Consider the following 16,035-nt stretch of genomic DNA (forward strand, 5'->3'; position numbering starts at 1 on the left):
ATCTAATAAATAGATAGATTCTTATCTATAAAAAACATCTTTAAAATTGAAGTATTCGTTAATTAAATGCAGGTATTAGTAATAATTTTATTCTATATAACAACATATATTAATCGTCAGTAAAGGAGGTGGTAACTTTAATTTCAGTTAATTTTATAAAATCATGATTTAAAAGTCACGAGAGCCTACATTTGTACTTTCTTTTAAAACGAAAATGTTTTCTTTATTAGTATAAATTCTAAAATCCTAATAGGGGTGTTACTGTCCAATGCTTACGTTTATTTACATTAAACAAAGCAAGTTTCCTAAGTCACTACGAAAGTTAACAAAGTTTAGAACTACACGTTAGTTTATCTTAAATTCGCAAGTACGTTATAGTTTGCAATCGAGCAACGTGCATTTCCTCTAAGTGCGCAGATAAAGCAGTCCAATTTCAGTGGACCCTTAAGAGGCGAGATGTTTTAGTACGAGTTTCGGGAATATAGCGAGGTAAGAAGACCTTTGAGGTTGGAAGTGCGTTACTTAAGGCACGTGCCGGGTGAGTTAACCTGCGCACAACTTCGTGAATCAATCAACGTGCTAAGTCTACCCGGCAATCGTTTTAGTGCCTTTTACGCATGCGTCAAAAGGTAGGGATGAGACTGTACCCTGACAACCATCAAGAAAATAAACTTACTACTGAGATTGGAAACGAATTCAAGGACGAGATATTAAATAGGGAGGTTTTTTTAAAGTCTATATCATATATTTCTTTATTATACTGTCATAAATTATTATGTATATTTGAAATTATCAAAATACAACGCAGAATATTTATAAAACGACATCGTAATATTTTCTTATTCCATATGTATTGCAAAACCTAAAATAGGTTATAGTATTCATTTTTATTATATAGTACGATAAAAGTGTATACGATGATATGCATTTTATCTTATTGATAATTATATCGATATTTGGGTTAAATGTCAGGGTCCTTTGGCGGGACATCACTGTTCACGTCGTGAGAATCCCGCCGAAAGCCATCGTTTCAAACGATTCGTTTGGTACCGCCAGTATTCGCGCGCAACCGGTGTGTGAAACACGCCAGACTCATGTCTCTCGCGCCAACCGACGCTCGCAAACACGACCCTGGTAAGTACGAACTTATATTTAAAAAAAAATACAATTACAAAAAAATATGTATTTAATTTAACCGGATACAAAACAACGAAATTTAAATTACCGCGTTAATTTTTACGTAAAATGTGTTAGATATTTTTTGTTACATTCATTATTTTTTATTTATAATCTTTCCAAAAAAATATCAGTGATCATCTTAATGTATTATAGTTTTTTAGTGTTCAAATAAAAATATAAAATAAAACGAAAGTAAGTTTTTAAAGTCTAATATAAACAAATAAACAACAATTTGACAGAACAACATTTAAATGAATATTCAGTGATTGGTTCCAATATGACAAATCTTTAAGGTACTGAGTACCTTATTTAAACATCGGGGTGAAATATTGTAGTGTTACATTCGAATTTTCTATTGTACATCCGTTACAATAGGCTATTGTTCACGCAAGGATGACGGACGTTATACTTACAAAACACGAGCGAATTCAGAAAACAAACTGCGTATATGTTTTTCGAAGTCAGAAGTGATGTAAAAAAACTACGTATAACGAAAACTGTACTATTTAAAATAAATTAAAGTAGAGTTGTTATATGATATGATGTCTATGAATTTTATTTATCGCAAAGAATTAAAATGTAAATAAATAACTGTTTAAAATACATTTCTTTTAAATATTCATATTAAATAATTTTGTTTATATTATTTAAAACATAATTTTAAGAATTCGTCTGATGCCGAGTTCTGAAAATATACAAATAAATATATTTGAAAATCGTGAACTCTCGTATTTGTTATCATTTATGAAATCTTAACATTAATATATTGAATAAATTAAATATTTTTAACTACGTTACTTACGCTTGTTTATTTTAATGTATTTCGTGTGAGAAATTCTTTGCATACACATATAACACAGTACACAGTAACGGTAAAAGCCTTTAAATTTCCTTCTTTGTTGATCAAAAGTCTCCTTTAAGGAGAAGGTTCCGAGCATATTCCACACACTGCTCCAATATGGTTCCTAATGAAGATTTCCTTCACAGTCAAGCTCGAGAAGAATTATAATCACAAATAAAGCAAATAAAAATTCAGCGATGCTTGCCTGGGTTTGAACCCACAATCATTGGTTAAGATGCACGCGCTCTAACCACTGGGCTATCTCAGCTCTCGTACACACAAATATATAAATAAATTTACTGTATTAAAAATTTACCATAAATCGACCGTAAATTTCAAATCCTTTAAATTTTTCATATCGGTAGTTTTCTTCTTATTTTTAAGTTTGAATAAAATTAACATAATGACACAGAATATTACTGTCATAACCGCGCACTTGTCTTATTTGATTTGTGCAGTCGGCACAGTGTGTAAGCTCCATGAAAAAAGGATTTGGCAGACTTCCGGTCGCCAGCCTGACGCCAACTCGTCTTAGGAATGCTCTTGCTGATGAGTTCGATCCCTGAGTTGACGCTGCTCGATTGAGGAGCTTAACTTAATTCTCTTTGCTAGTACTTACGACACCAACGATTCGAAATGGTGTGATTTAATTTTTATCAAATTAAATTTGGAACGTACAGAATAATATTTGAAAATGACTGATTACTTTTGTCTATTTAAGTAAATCAATATATAGTATAAAACAAAGTCGCTCAACGCTGTCTGTCCCTATGTATGCTTAGACCTTTAAAATTACACAACGGATTTTGATGCGGTTTTTTTTCAAAAGATATATTGATGCAAGAGAAAGGTTTATACTTATAGTAAAAGCATAATACTGTAGAGAAACCATGATAGTTAAAGTTTCTAATGTGATATAGTAAATAAACAAATTCTGTAGTACATCTAGTATCAGCTTTGCAATCGTGCGTAGCCGGGGTATTATAGATAGCACTAGTATAATATAAGATTAAAATTCGAAATTTGTATTGTTTTTATACGTGGTCACAATTGCTCGTTTGCAAAAGAGCCAGTAGTTGTATGTTATAAATTCATATAAAATTCAATGATATTTAAACAGTTTTCCGATACCCCATTATATTGAAAAACAATAAAACCATAAGTAACGAAACATTTAAAAAAAATCACATAATGAACTGAGAAATAAGGGTTTAAACGGTTTATAATTATTTTAAAATAATGATAACGCGAGTTATAGTTAGATAATTATATTTTATCACAACTATCTACTAAAACATTTCGAATTTCGAACGTTAAGCGTAAACGCAAGGATTTCCTAGAAGCTCGCCGTTTGCTGGAACTGAGCTCTCGGAATATTTCCATGTTTTCCGGGAAAAGTATTATCTTTCCAATATATTAATCGTTTATGTTATTTCCGCGATATCTAATATAACCGAGAAGCGAACGAGAAAACTAGTTGAATTCATTAATTTCATTCACAAAGTTTTCTAGTTAAGCTGTGTAATAATCTTTAGAATGATACCATATTTACAATAATGTATTTTGAATTTATAAAAGTAAAATAACAGCCTGTTAATTTCCCACTGCTGAGATAAGGCCTCCTCTTCCATTACGGAGAGGGTTTTGTACATACGCCACCACGCTGTTCCAAGCCGCGTTGGTGGAATGCACATGTGGCAGAATTTTGATGAAATTAGACTCATGCAGGTTTCGTCACGATGTTTTCAGCATGAGATGAATTATAAACATAAATTAAGCACATATACATATATATATATATATATATATATATATATATATATATATATATATATATATATAGTGGTGCTTGCCTGGATTTGAACCCGCAATCATCGCTTGAGATGCACGCGTCCTAACCACTGGGCCATCTCAGCTCTGTCTAGTTAGACTGTGTAGTAATATTTAGCATTTACATTTATCATATTTACAATAATGCATTTTGAATTTATACTGACATGAAAAATAAAAACTAAGCTAAATTGTATACAGTGTATTAACTAATAGGAGCGTTATATTATTTGGTAACGCCGGACGAAACCAATTAAACGTGCAGATGTTGGAGACAAGGGGAAATAACGATCCTTGAATCTATTCAAATGTGTATTATTTTGATACAATTGTATTTACTCCGATACCACAGCCAGTGTAATCGTAACGGTTGCCCGTTATATTACAACAACAGCCAGTTAATTTTCCACTGCTGGGCTGTGGCCTCCTCTCCCTTTGAGGATAAGGTTTTGGAACATATTCCACCACGCTGATCCAGTTCGGGTTGGTGGAATACATATGTGGCAGAATTTTTATGAAATTGAAGACACATGCAGGTATCCTTACGGTGTTTTCCTTCATCGCCGATCATGAGATTATAAACACAAATTAAGCACATGTATATTCAACGGTGCTTGTCTGGGTTTGAACCCGCAATAATCGGTTAAGATGCACGCGTTCTAACCACTGGGCCACCTCGGCTCACCCGTTATATTAATATGATTCGAAATAATTGCTATCTATAGATACTATCCCATAACCATATATTACAGTTCAATACCTTTAATTCCAATAAGAATAAAAAGTGCTTACAGCTATCATTCGCAGTGATACAACAAATTCAGATTGACGTTCAACATTTTTGTCTCATACAAAAATATTTTATTAATACTTTAATACTATAACGAAATCACAAAAATAGGTCAATTTTTTGTCAATTTATTTTGTCATAATAAAACTTAAATATAATTAAACAAGGGCGTTAAATAAAAGCTATTTACGTCAATAGTCTGAATTAAAAATGGGAGAAAGTACAAATTTAACTTATAATATAATATAGTAAAACCTTCTTGACGTATTTTTGGTATAGAGTTTATACATACAGGTGTAGTTTTAGTAGCTTTTTCAGTTAGTCTTTACAAAATAAAATTTATTTATTGATATACATTTATTTTCATTTCATTTAATCTTGTTTTTTGGAACGACAACGTTATTAGAAATTTAATACGCTGAAGCAACATCAATTAACGTCCAATTAAAAAACTTATGAAATACAAATATCCATTATAGACTGTGTTTGTGTTGAGAAACAAGAAAATCTGCTTTGAATTTCGATACCTTTAATTAACTAGAATGAAGCCTTAATAAAGATTAGCCTTAATTGTCAGCTCCTATGGCGTATAGTGCCATAAAAATTGTTGACGACACATAAATCTTATCTAAATAACCTGTCCTTAGGGGAACTATAAAATATTATATAGTAAAAATCTTTTTGTATTTTGTTTGTCAAAGATGGTTTACGAAACCTTTAGATTTGTTTTTAATAGCAACGGATAACTGGACCATATATTCAAATACATTATTAAAAATGTTTACCTTTTCTTTAAAAAGTGTGTGTACACCGTATGAAAATTAGTAATGAAGAATTACTAATTTTCATACGGTAATTAAAAAAAAAGAAAAAATTAGAATGAATGAAGAATATATTTGCCTTGTGTACTAATCTTATAAAACCTGACTATGACGCAACTACCCGCATAGATTAATTTTACTGAAAATGTATACACATGTTAAAATAACGAATCTAAAAACATAAAGTAAAGGTAATTATGAAAAATGTGTTTTCAAGTTAAGCAATAAAGTAAAACTCGTGCGTTGATATGAAGCTATTATAGCGCCTTGTGAGTAAGGGCGACATTACGCCGTGACGGCAGACGGCGTGACGTCACGCGCTTTCAACGCTCTCTAAAATTAAAAGATTATTATTTTGCTCACGTTATTATATTTTCAATTGCTTTATTCCATATCTGTGTATTTATTGGTCTAACTACGATAGAGGCGAGATGGCCAAGTGGTTAGAACGCGTGCATCTTAACCGATGATTATGTTCAAACCCAGGCAAGGACCACTGAATATTCATGTGCTTAATTTGTTTTTATCATCTCGTGATCGGCGATGAAACAAAAAAGGAAACCTGCATGTGTCTAATTTCATCGAAATTCTACCAGATGTGCATTCCACCAACCCGCATTGGAACAGTGTGGTGGAATATGTTTCAAAGCCTCAAAGGTAGAGGAGGCTTAAGCTCAGCAGTGGGAAATATACAAGCTGTTGTTGTTGTTTATTGTATAGTAACTATTTTGAATTAACACATCATTCGGACGTGCCGTATCAACCCTAATTCAATATATAGGATTATCCTCAAGGTTGTTTAGGATTTTGAAAATTACTTTTTGAGACAATAATATTTCTTAGCAAGATTGAAAAAAGCTCTTGTGATCTTGATCGGTGTTCGTTGTTGAAATGTATAAGAATTGCATTTATGTATAACATTAAATTATATAATTAGCATAGTAGATATTTACCATACTACTATACTATACTTACCAATTATAAATAATTATTAAAGTCACATAGAAAAATAAATCTCATATAAAAGTTAAGGTTTAGTGTGAAATGAGCTTTGGCCCCAAGTGCGAAATTTAAACACAAACTATCACGTCTGCGTTAAAGAAAAATTTATATGGAGAACCGTGCACCGCCCCTGGCGGATAATTTATGAAATTACTTTGCCCCCGTCCAAATTTCTTGCTTATACACACGAACGAGTTTGTTTTTTAACTGACTAAAAAAATAGATGTTCACTATCTGTATAAACACGTTTAAGAGTTCACTGATAATTTTTTAGCTTATTAAACAATTTTGACCATTTTTTTTAATTGGATTCCATATAGCTCCGGTTATTCTATCTTCAGATTGGTACATACATTTAAGAATTTGTGTGAAGCTCTTTTGATAGTTCTATTAGGAAATAAATTACTAAAATATAATAGAACTTTGTCAATTGCGAATATGATTATTAAATTAACGTTCAATATCATCTATCCGTATTTTGTACTGTCTCTGTAATAATTGATTTGTCTTGCTATGCAATAATATTGAAATTGTTATTATTATCTATATAAATAAATAAACCTAAAGTAGTAATCCTATGTAAGTCTATACATAGTTTTAATAGTTCTTAAACATTTATATAATTATTCACACTTTTATTACAAAAAATTAATCGTCACATGATAGACTTTTATCTATTTGTTTTGTGTTATTGTCACCAGCGTCGAAAGTATTTTCAATATTTTAGCTCAATCGGTTTAATGGAACTGGCATAAAATTTATTTGGTAGATTTGATCCATGATATACTAACATAGATTGATAGATCGATGCTAAAACGAGTGGAACGAAATTATTTTTATCTTTATTAAAACTTTACTGATCAATAAATAAAATTGTGTTCTGCAACAAAAGGCAGACTTAATGCCTGAAGGAGTTCCTTTTTAAGGCTGTTCAGTTAAATTATATTTATCTTAAAATGGAGAAGGGTTTAAAAGATATTTTTGCTTATTAGAGGAGAGATCATTTGCGTTGGTGACATACATATATCGTTGTAGAATGTACTAATCCTTTAGGATATAGGTACGTATATCCTTAGGGCGGTTTCACATCAGCGGTATTCCGCTTTATAACAATCAGGGCCGGATTTAAGGATTTGGGGGCCCATTTTGGTATGGACCCCGGGGCAGTAGCCCCTGATGTTTATTAAAATATGCGTTGTATCAACACCATCCCGCCTCTCCGTAGTTTTAGTGGCAAGAATCTCGTTAACCCGTTTCTAGGAACCCAAGTACCTTTCTGAAAATAAATAAATTTGAAAAACAAAAGAAAATGCACAAAATTTTAAAAAAGAATGCAATTAGGTCTCGTGTAAAAAGTTTTAAATATACTACTAAAGTGTTCGAAGTCGGTGCCAAAACCTTGAGGAATTTTAAGCGTTTTTTTTTTTTCTTAATTTACATGCAAGGTTAGCTCGCTGAGTTGTTTATAATGTTAAGTGAAACGAAGTACTTGATTTTTTCGACCTTATTACGTAGTCCGAAGGACTATTTTTATGCCTGTTATACTTGCTTACTAACACTTCAAAGCGAACACAACAATGCTAAGTATTGCTGTTTGGATGTCGAGTGGGTGGAGGGATGGTTGTACCTTAACGTTCTTGCACAAAGCTAAATGTATCATAATTCGTAATTATTAATAATACTCGTAATTGAAATGGGTCGCTAGCATAATATGAACAAATGCACTCAAGGGAAATAAGGACATTTTCTAATCTGGTATTAATGGTATTACACAAATACTCTTTAATGAATTTTATGCTTCAAACAACCTCCTTCGGAATCAGCTTTGGCTGATGAGTTTTCCTAACATGATCTAGGAACCTTCAAGAAAAGAGCGTACACACTTCTTAAAAGGCGACTACCTGCAAGCTCTCAATGCTAGACATGTCCATGGGGGCAGTCAGTTTCCATCAAATGAGCCTCCCGCTCCTTTGCCACAATCATAATTACCATATCATAAAGAGAAGAAAATCTGAACAGTTTACTTAAAAGAAGATTAATTACTTTTCTCAAATCCAGTTACGAACGCTATAAAGGAATACATATAACCTCCTTACGTATTAAATAAGTTTTTGTCAAACAGATTTCAGTGTTTAAGCGTTAATTAGAAACGTTCTCATTAGGAACTGGTTCTAAAAATATACGATCCGACCCTCAGCAGCTCGGGTGCTATTTAAGTTAATTGATTTACGATAATATACTTAATACTATAAAGAGAAAAGATTCGTTTCTCTGTAATCGGATAAACTCTGAAACAACTAAAGAGTTTTATAATTCTTAACCATAAATAAGCAACTTTAACCGTAATTATTGCTATACTATTCTGATGCTAAATATACTACAGAATTTGTTTATTTACGATGTCACATTAGAAACTTTTAAAATTATCAGTGTTTGTTTACTATATTGTCCATGTATTATACACAAATTTTCTTGGTAGTAGGGCTTTGTGCAAACCCGTCTGGGTAGGTACCACCCACTCATCAGTTATTCTAATGTCAAATAACTGTACTCAGTATTGTTGTGTTCCGGTTTGAAGCTGAGTGAGCCAGTGTAACTATAGGCACAAGGGACATAATATCTTAGTCCCCAAGGGTGGTGGTACATTGACGATGATATAGTTAATATTTTTTACAGCTTAATTGTCCATAGGTTATGGTGACCACTTACCATCAGCTGGCCCAAATGCTCGTCCGCCAATCTATACCATAAAAAATAACCTTCCTTTTGAATCACTCGACGTAATAAAAAATTCGAATAATTATATATAATTTTTCGAATTTATTCCTCATGCTGAAACATAATTTTGAATTAATGCTTCGTATGACAGTTGCTTCTATTCTGGGTCAACGTGCAACAGCAGAGGTGTATTTTAAATAATATAACAGTTCCCAAAGGATAAACGTATAACTGTCTCTTCATTTGCAATGCCTATGAACGAGCACAAACTTACAAGAGCATTACTAACAAGTGTACTTGATGGTAGGCCTTTGTGTAAGGCCGACTGGGTAGGTACCACCCATTTGTCATATATTCTACCATCAAACAGCAATTAATTTTGGTGAGAGTGAGCCAGAGTAATAACAGCATGTTTAAGGATGTAATTGTTATTATGGGTTTTATTAAACACTTACCATCTGCGGTCCATTTGCCTTACCAATTTTATATTAAACTAGTAGTTATCCGCAGCTTTGCTTGAGATTAACTTAAAAAATTGTGTTAAAAAACTTTCAACCCCTATTTTACCTTTTTAGGGGGTACAGTTTCCAAAATTATTTTATTAGTGAGTGCCTACTCAATAAAACGATTTTACTTCACTTCAACTTTTTTGAATCAGTCAGTCAGTCAGTCAGGACATGTTATTTTATTTATATATGTATAAGATTATAACTAACTATTAGATTATAACTTTCATCTATTTATGATTTTATCACATGTACTACTAATGGTATTGTGAATTTGTATTCGAAGGTTTTAGTAAATAACATGCAGCGCCGACATATTCAGAATTTTTCCCATTTCCCTCGGGTATGTTGATTTTGGACTTGAATGGTTCGCTCATTCAGCCAGAATGCGACAGCCTTGGCCTACCCCTGTTAAAATAACATTTATTATGTAAGGAAATCGGAGATGATATAATTTTATTCCTTTGCATCTGGAAATAGTTTTTTTTTTATAAATCGTTCGTTGTAACACTAAAACGAACAGAATAATGTATCACTGTAAGTCAAAAAATTTATCACCACTTGGCTCTTAAGATCTTTGAGAACTTATTACATAATACTTGGTTTAATAGACACAAATTTTGTATAAATCTTTTTTTTTATGGTATAGGTTGACGGACGAGCATATAGGCCACCTGATAGTAAGTGGTCACCATCACCCATATACAATAAAGCTGAAAGAAATATTAACTATTCCTTACATTGTCAATGTGCCATCAACACTTGGGAACTAAGATGTTATGTCCCTTGTGCCTGTAGTTACACTGGCTCAGTCACCCTTCCAACCGGATTACAACAATACTGAGTACTGTTATTTGGCGGTAGAATAACTGATAAGTGCTAGCACAAAGCCCTACCACCAAGTAAATCACATAGATACGTGACTTTCCCACGATGCTTCTCTTCTTTGTGTATATTATCTTCAACTAAAATCCGAGTTCTCTGTCCGAGAAGGCTTCCTCACTAAAATAGACTAATGGAAAGTCTAGCACTGCATACGTTTACTCTATATTCGTTCCATTAGTATTAATCTAAATGGTAGATATATCGGAAATTTTAACCTAAATCTGATCTAAGTCGAATCGAAATTCACAAACATTAATATCGACAATATCAAGACACGCGGTAGTGTATCGAGCCAAGTTCAAAACAAGAAACTCTACTTAGAAAAAAAATCCTTAAAAAAATCTGTGCGATTTAATTTTAGGTTGTTAATAAATATATAATTTACTACAAAGATTATTAGTAACATGTACTTACAAAAATTAATGAAAATAGATAATAAAATTTTTCTTTCTAAAATTATCACATTAATAAGTTTTGATCAAAGATGTCTTTCTAAATTATTGTTTTAATTAAATGATTATGTGAGTTAAATCGCATACACATGTTGTAGTTGGTAGCTTATGACAGTTTCTCTATATTTTAATTAAAAGACATACAAGGATTTACTTTCTGATGACGTCATACGCCGGTAATTTCTGAAACATATTCTGCCCCTGATGACTAAACATACACTAGGTCACTTACGACTTAGACAAATACAAGCAAGCATTATGACATAGTGATAGCGTTACTGCCAACTTCACGGAACCTAAACTGAGATACAAAGAACTAGGACCAGTGACTTATCTTTAAGCATCTTTTAAAAGAACTAATTGCACGAAAAAATAAAAAAGTAACAGGTACTTTAATTGGTATAGGGGTTTTAAACAAGAAGCGATACTCTTTGTTCAGACTTCTCGGAGCAGTTTGCTTAGTTTCGTTCTAATACTTTACTTTCAAGGATGGTAATGTTGAAAACTCTTTTCTGAACTTTCTAAACATAGATGATAAAACGCTTAGATGTTGGATATTAAATTGATAAACTATAATATAATATGTTTATCGTAAATTTACTCTGTATTTATTATCTAGGCTTGTTGCGCCAAAATTGTGCAGAATTAAAAAATAATGAAAGCACTTTTTAAGGTTATACTTAAAAACATACTTTAGTTTTTTGTTTTTTGAATTAGTACCCGAACTCTTTCTTTCATATTAATGTTATAGTTACACTTTACATGCAAGCAATGTTTTATATTATAGCTTAGCTTTAAATTATTTTTACATAATTTTAAATTTTTCATTGAATTTTGTACTTATATTTATTTTGTTTGCAATTCTATTTAAGTTAAATTACAAATTTATCCTTTTTACACACTGAATAATCTGTCATAGAATTACTGAACATTTGCGTACTGTTTACATATAAAATAATAATTTAAAAAAAAAATTGGTAGACATTATTATAATAAGTGAGTCTACTGAGGAAAACAATACAATAAATGATGTCAAATCAATAAGGCGTCTGGCGGTTGCGCCCTTCAGCTGTAATGAGAAAGATAAATTTGGCTCTATTCTTACACCTTGCGCCGTTTGCTTCAGCTTTACATTAACTAAGGCTAATTAAATGTTGACCTTGATTCTTATTTAATAAAAGTATGCTTCATTCAAGTTGACTTTAACAAACACTAAAACCACAACAGATTTTAAAAACATTTTCTGCCTCGCACATCCACTCTGTGGAACCAGCTTTCGCCGGCAGCTTTCCGAAACGATACGACTTGGGAACCTTCAAGAAAAGAGACAATATACAACACTAATACACTTTCCTTAAATACTGTCAACGTACTTGTAAGATTATAATATGAGTCGGCTAATTTTAAAGTTAATGTCTGTAGTTTCCTGGACCACAATAAGGGCTATACTGGTTTCTTACTGGGATCCGAACGGTATCTCATTTTCAAAATGTTTTTTTTTATAGCGTTAAATTTTTTTTATTAAAGAATCTTAATAAATGAGACATTTCTTTTACTTATTCGATAGAACTTTTTATCTCTTTAGCTCAAAGAGAGAGCTTCAAAAGCAGATCAGGACTAGCAAATGGAAATCACGCATCGATCAATTTTTTTTTTAATTATAGCCATTCATTTTAATTTGAATTATGATATTCAGGAAAATAAGTTTTAAGTATCAGAAACAAAATTATTTTTAATATTTTTATATTATTTTAAAGTTTTTGGTTTATATAACATACGATGATAAACAGAAAAGGATGGTGCCTAGCGATGATAGGGGCCTTTTTTCACTTGCGGACCGGACCTCTTCGCATTTGTTCGGTATACGTGAGTCATTTCGTTTTGCTATTTCTTTTGTTATTTTGTTTTACTTTTGTGATGTGTAACATCTATTCGTGAATTACTGAATGTCGTAATGATTTGTTGTAATAACAATAAAAATTAAATAAGGCTATGCTTTGCTTTTTTGGGTGTTACTTGGCTTCTTGTTAATAAATATATTATGTATATTATGCAAAATATATTATGAACTAAAATAATTAGTTTATTTAAAAAATATATATTGTTTTTACATTTTTTGTAGAAAACATACCTACTTAATAAAATATATTTTTAAACTCTTTATTTAGTTAAAAAATAATGTATCAATATGGGTTTAAAGTTAGTGAAGGTATCATATATAACGTTATTATCAAATAAATACAAAATATGTATGTGCCGAATAGAAATACAGATAAGTATAATCATTTAAAAGGCACCAATTAATATAGTATTATATATAAGACTGTATTGATTGGTGCCTCTTATGCCGGCTTAAAACACATAATAATAAATAAAAAGAATCCCATAAATTTCCATACAGATGGAGTTGAAATCGATATGAACAGTATGATGATTTTTCCACAAATAAACCATAATTGGGATTTCCATGTGCTTATTTTTTCTCGGGGGTGAAGGAAAACATCATGATTTAAATGAAATTCTGCCCCGTGCGTATTCACCAACCCACATTAGAACATTGTTGTGAATAAACCAGTGTTACTCTAAACAGGGAACATGACATCTCAGTTCCCAAGGTTGGTGATGCGTTGGTGATGCATTGGTGACGTAAGGAATGCTTAATTATTCTTACAGTACGATTTCTATCACAGTCGCGACCACTCACAGATCAAAGAGCCGAGTTGCCAGTCCATCTCTAGATGAAAAATAAGAATTCCCATTATGTATTTATAAATGAAAAACCTCTTCATTCTTGTTAAATAGAAATGCCGCTTATATTTGCAATTACTGCTGACAGTTTCAGACATAATGAACAAAGATGTTTGAAAGAACGTAAACATAAACAGTACGTGTGTTGCACATAAGGTACATTCGTGAGTAAACCAGTTGGATACGGGCGAACTAATAACATAGTCCTCTTGTGATCGTTCTATACATCTAGGTAAGTGTACTAAATGTATATGTACATATGTATACTTTACCCGCGTGTTATTTGTATAGATTTACTTTTATCATGCAAACCGTTAAATCATTCTACCCTTTTGAGAGATAAAATTAAAAAAATAGTATTAGAAGTTTTTTAGTAATTTCCCGGAAGTCTAAATATCTCCGTAATGAATTTCATCTAAATAAATTCAGCGGTTTAAGCATGACAGTTTTTTCTTTCGGATTTACAATATCAATGTAGACATATATAAACTATTTCTTAAAATTCAACGGTAATTGATTTTTATTTAATGGTCCCAGTGTCCAGTGGCAAGTCGAAACATGGATTAAGGTAAACCAAATTCAAATTGGGCTAGTGAAAACATTTTTTTTTTAAATATCTTTTATATTCATTTCCATCGTCATCGACGAATTTAAGACAGTTAACCTCTGGGGAGTCTCTTCACTACCAGTAATTAGGGCAAGTAATTTGTACACTTTCAAAACAAAATAATGGTCACAAAATTACGAATATTATACATAATAAAATATAACTAGGTACATAAATTGTTTCAATAAAGTATCGCTTAAAACTAGTCTAATCTATTTGTTTAGATTATTTTGAAATTCTAAGTAAGAGAGGTGTGGCTATGATTTTCACATGTAACATACACGTATAGAGTATATTTATATTAAGCACATTAGAAACGCTGATAGTATAATATATAATTACATATTTCTATATTGTAAACTTTTTGGACATAAATTTCGAATCAAGAATGAAAATATAAAACAGAAAGACTAAAAACTCTCACTTAATAAAATTATCGGACTTTAAAAACTAATTTAACTCGTTTCGTGTTAGTTTCTTTTCTTCTTCGTTATTTATATATAATAATGATGTACTAGGTCGAATAAGGTATTCCTAGATTTTAAATCAGTCCAAAACAAATAAATATGTAAATATTGTAACAATAATTAGCACATCATTATCTCATCTACTTAATTAACACATATGTACATGAAAAATCAAATTAATTAAAAAAATGACTTAGCAATTTTAAACATACATAATATTTCTTTTTGATTAAGAAGATATGTATGATATATCTATAAAAAATGTTGAATATCAAAAAAGGAGCTCCAACGTACGTGATGAAATATATTTTCAATATATTTAATAAGGCAAAACATAAAGTATAGTAACAGAAAATTGTATGATTGGGATCACTAATTTCGTCAATTTGATATTATTTCATTTTGTTTATGAATATCATCATAATTAAAATAAATTCATCACTACATTTTAAGAACGTTGACCTCGCAAGAATGTTTTGAAATATGGAGAATAATTTCTACGTCAAAGTTATTAATGTACAAAGTTTAAGTGACGTTTCTGATTTTATAATTCAAGAATAATGAGAATAAGGAAACCTTTTCTTAATGATTCAAGTTTAAGATTGCGACAGGGGGAGCAAATACGGACTGTTTTCAATTCACATAGTATTTGTATTTCATGTATATTATTATTGATTTAATTAATCATTTTATATCTTATTACAAGCCAGTACAAGCCACGCTTTTATTAAACAAATATTATTGGTGCTTCTGCAGCCGTTCGTCTAATGTTATATATTTTTTGGTTCGGGGTTCAAATCCCAATTAAGTTTTTAGGTTTTTTGTGTCTCAAAAAAACTACCAAGATACTATTGGCTAATCACTGAACACTTGTTGTTTCATATTTTTATATTATTATAAAATTGGAATTGCCTTTGCATATACTTCAAATATTTATTATTAATACGAATACAAGAAGTTGCAGAACAATATTTTTCATTTATCATTACCATATTGAATATGTGATGAAGTTATTCTTCGGTGCAGCAAAGAGGAATAAGTTCATCACATATTCAAATATTTACTGAAGCTATGCATATGTACGGTACCGGTAGAGTAAGTGCCGCTTCTCAAACTTTAAAGCGAACACTTTCGATGCTTGATTTGCTCAGTCTCGATGGCGCGGGTATTCGAGCAAAGGAAATTATGT

At 31.2% G+C, this 16,035-nt stretch overlaps 1 protein-coding gene across 2 annotated transcripts in view; it reads left to right on the forward strand.

Annotated features, from left to right (window-relative positions):
• Positions 1-1,053: 1,053 nt before the first annotated feature.
• Positions 1,054-16,035, forward strand: part of LOC124543240 (dipeptidase 1-like) — an 84,617-nt gene continuing 69,635 nt past the window's right edge. The window contains exon 1 of one of the 2 annotated variants that reach the window (XM_047121383.1): positions 1,054-1,134. In XM_047121383.1, the coding sequence (XP_046977339.1) occupies positions 1,095-1,134 (40 nt within the window). In that variant the 5' untranslated portion in view covers positions 1,054-1,094. The remainder of the gene's footprint in view (positions 1,135-16,035) is intronic. The other variant, XM_047121384.1, reaches the window with a different exon arrangement.

Source organism: Vanessa cardui, chromosome Z (genome assembly GCF_905220365.1).
Source record: "Vanessa cardui chromosome Z, ilVanCard2.1, whole genome shotgun sequence".
Taxonomy (NCBI): Eukaryota; Metazoa; Arthropoda; class Insecta; order Lepidoptera; family Nymphalidae; genus Vanessa; species Vanessa cardui.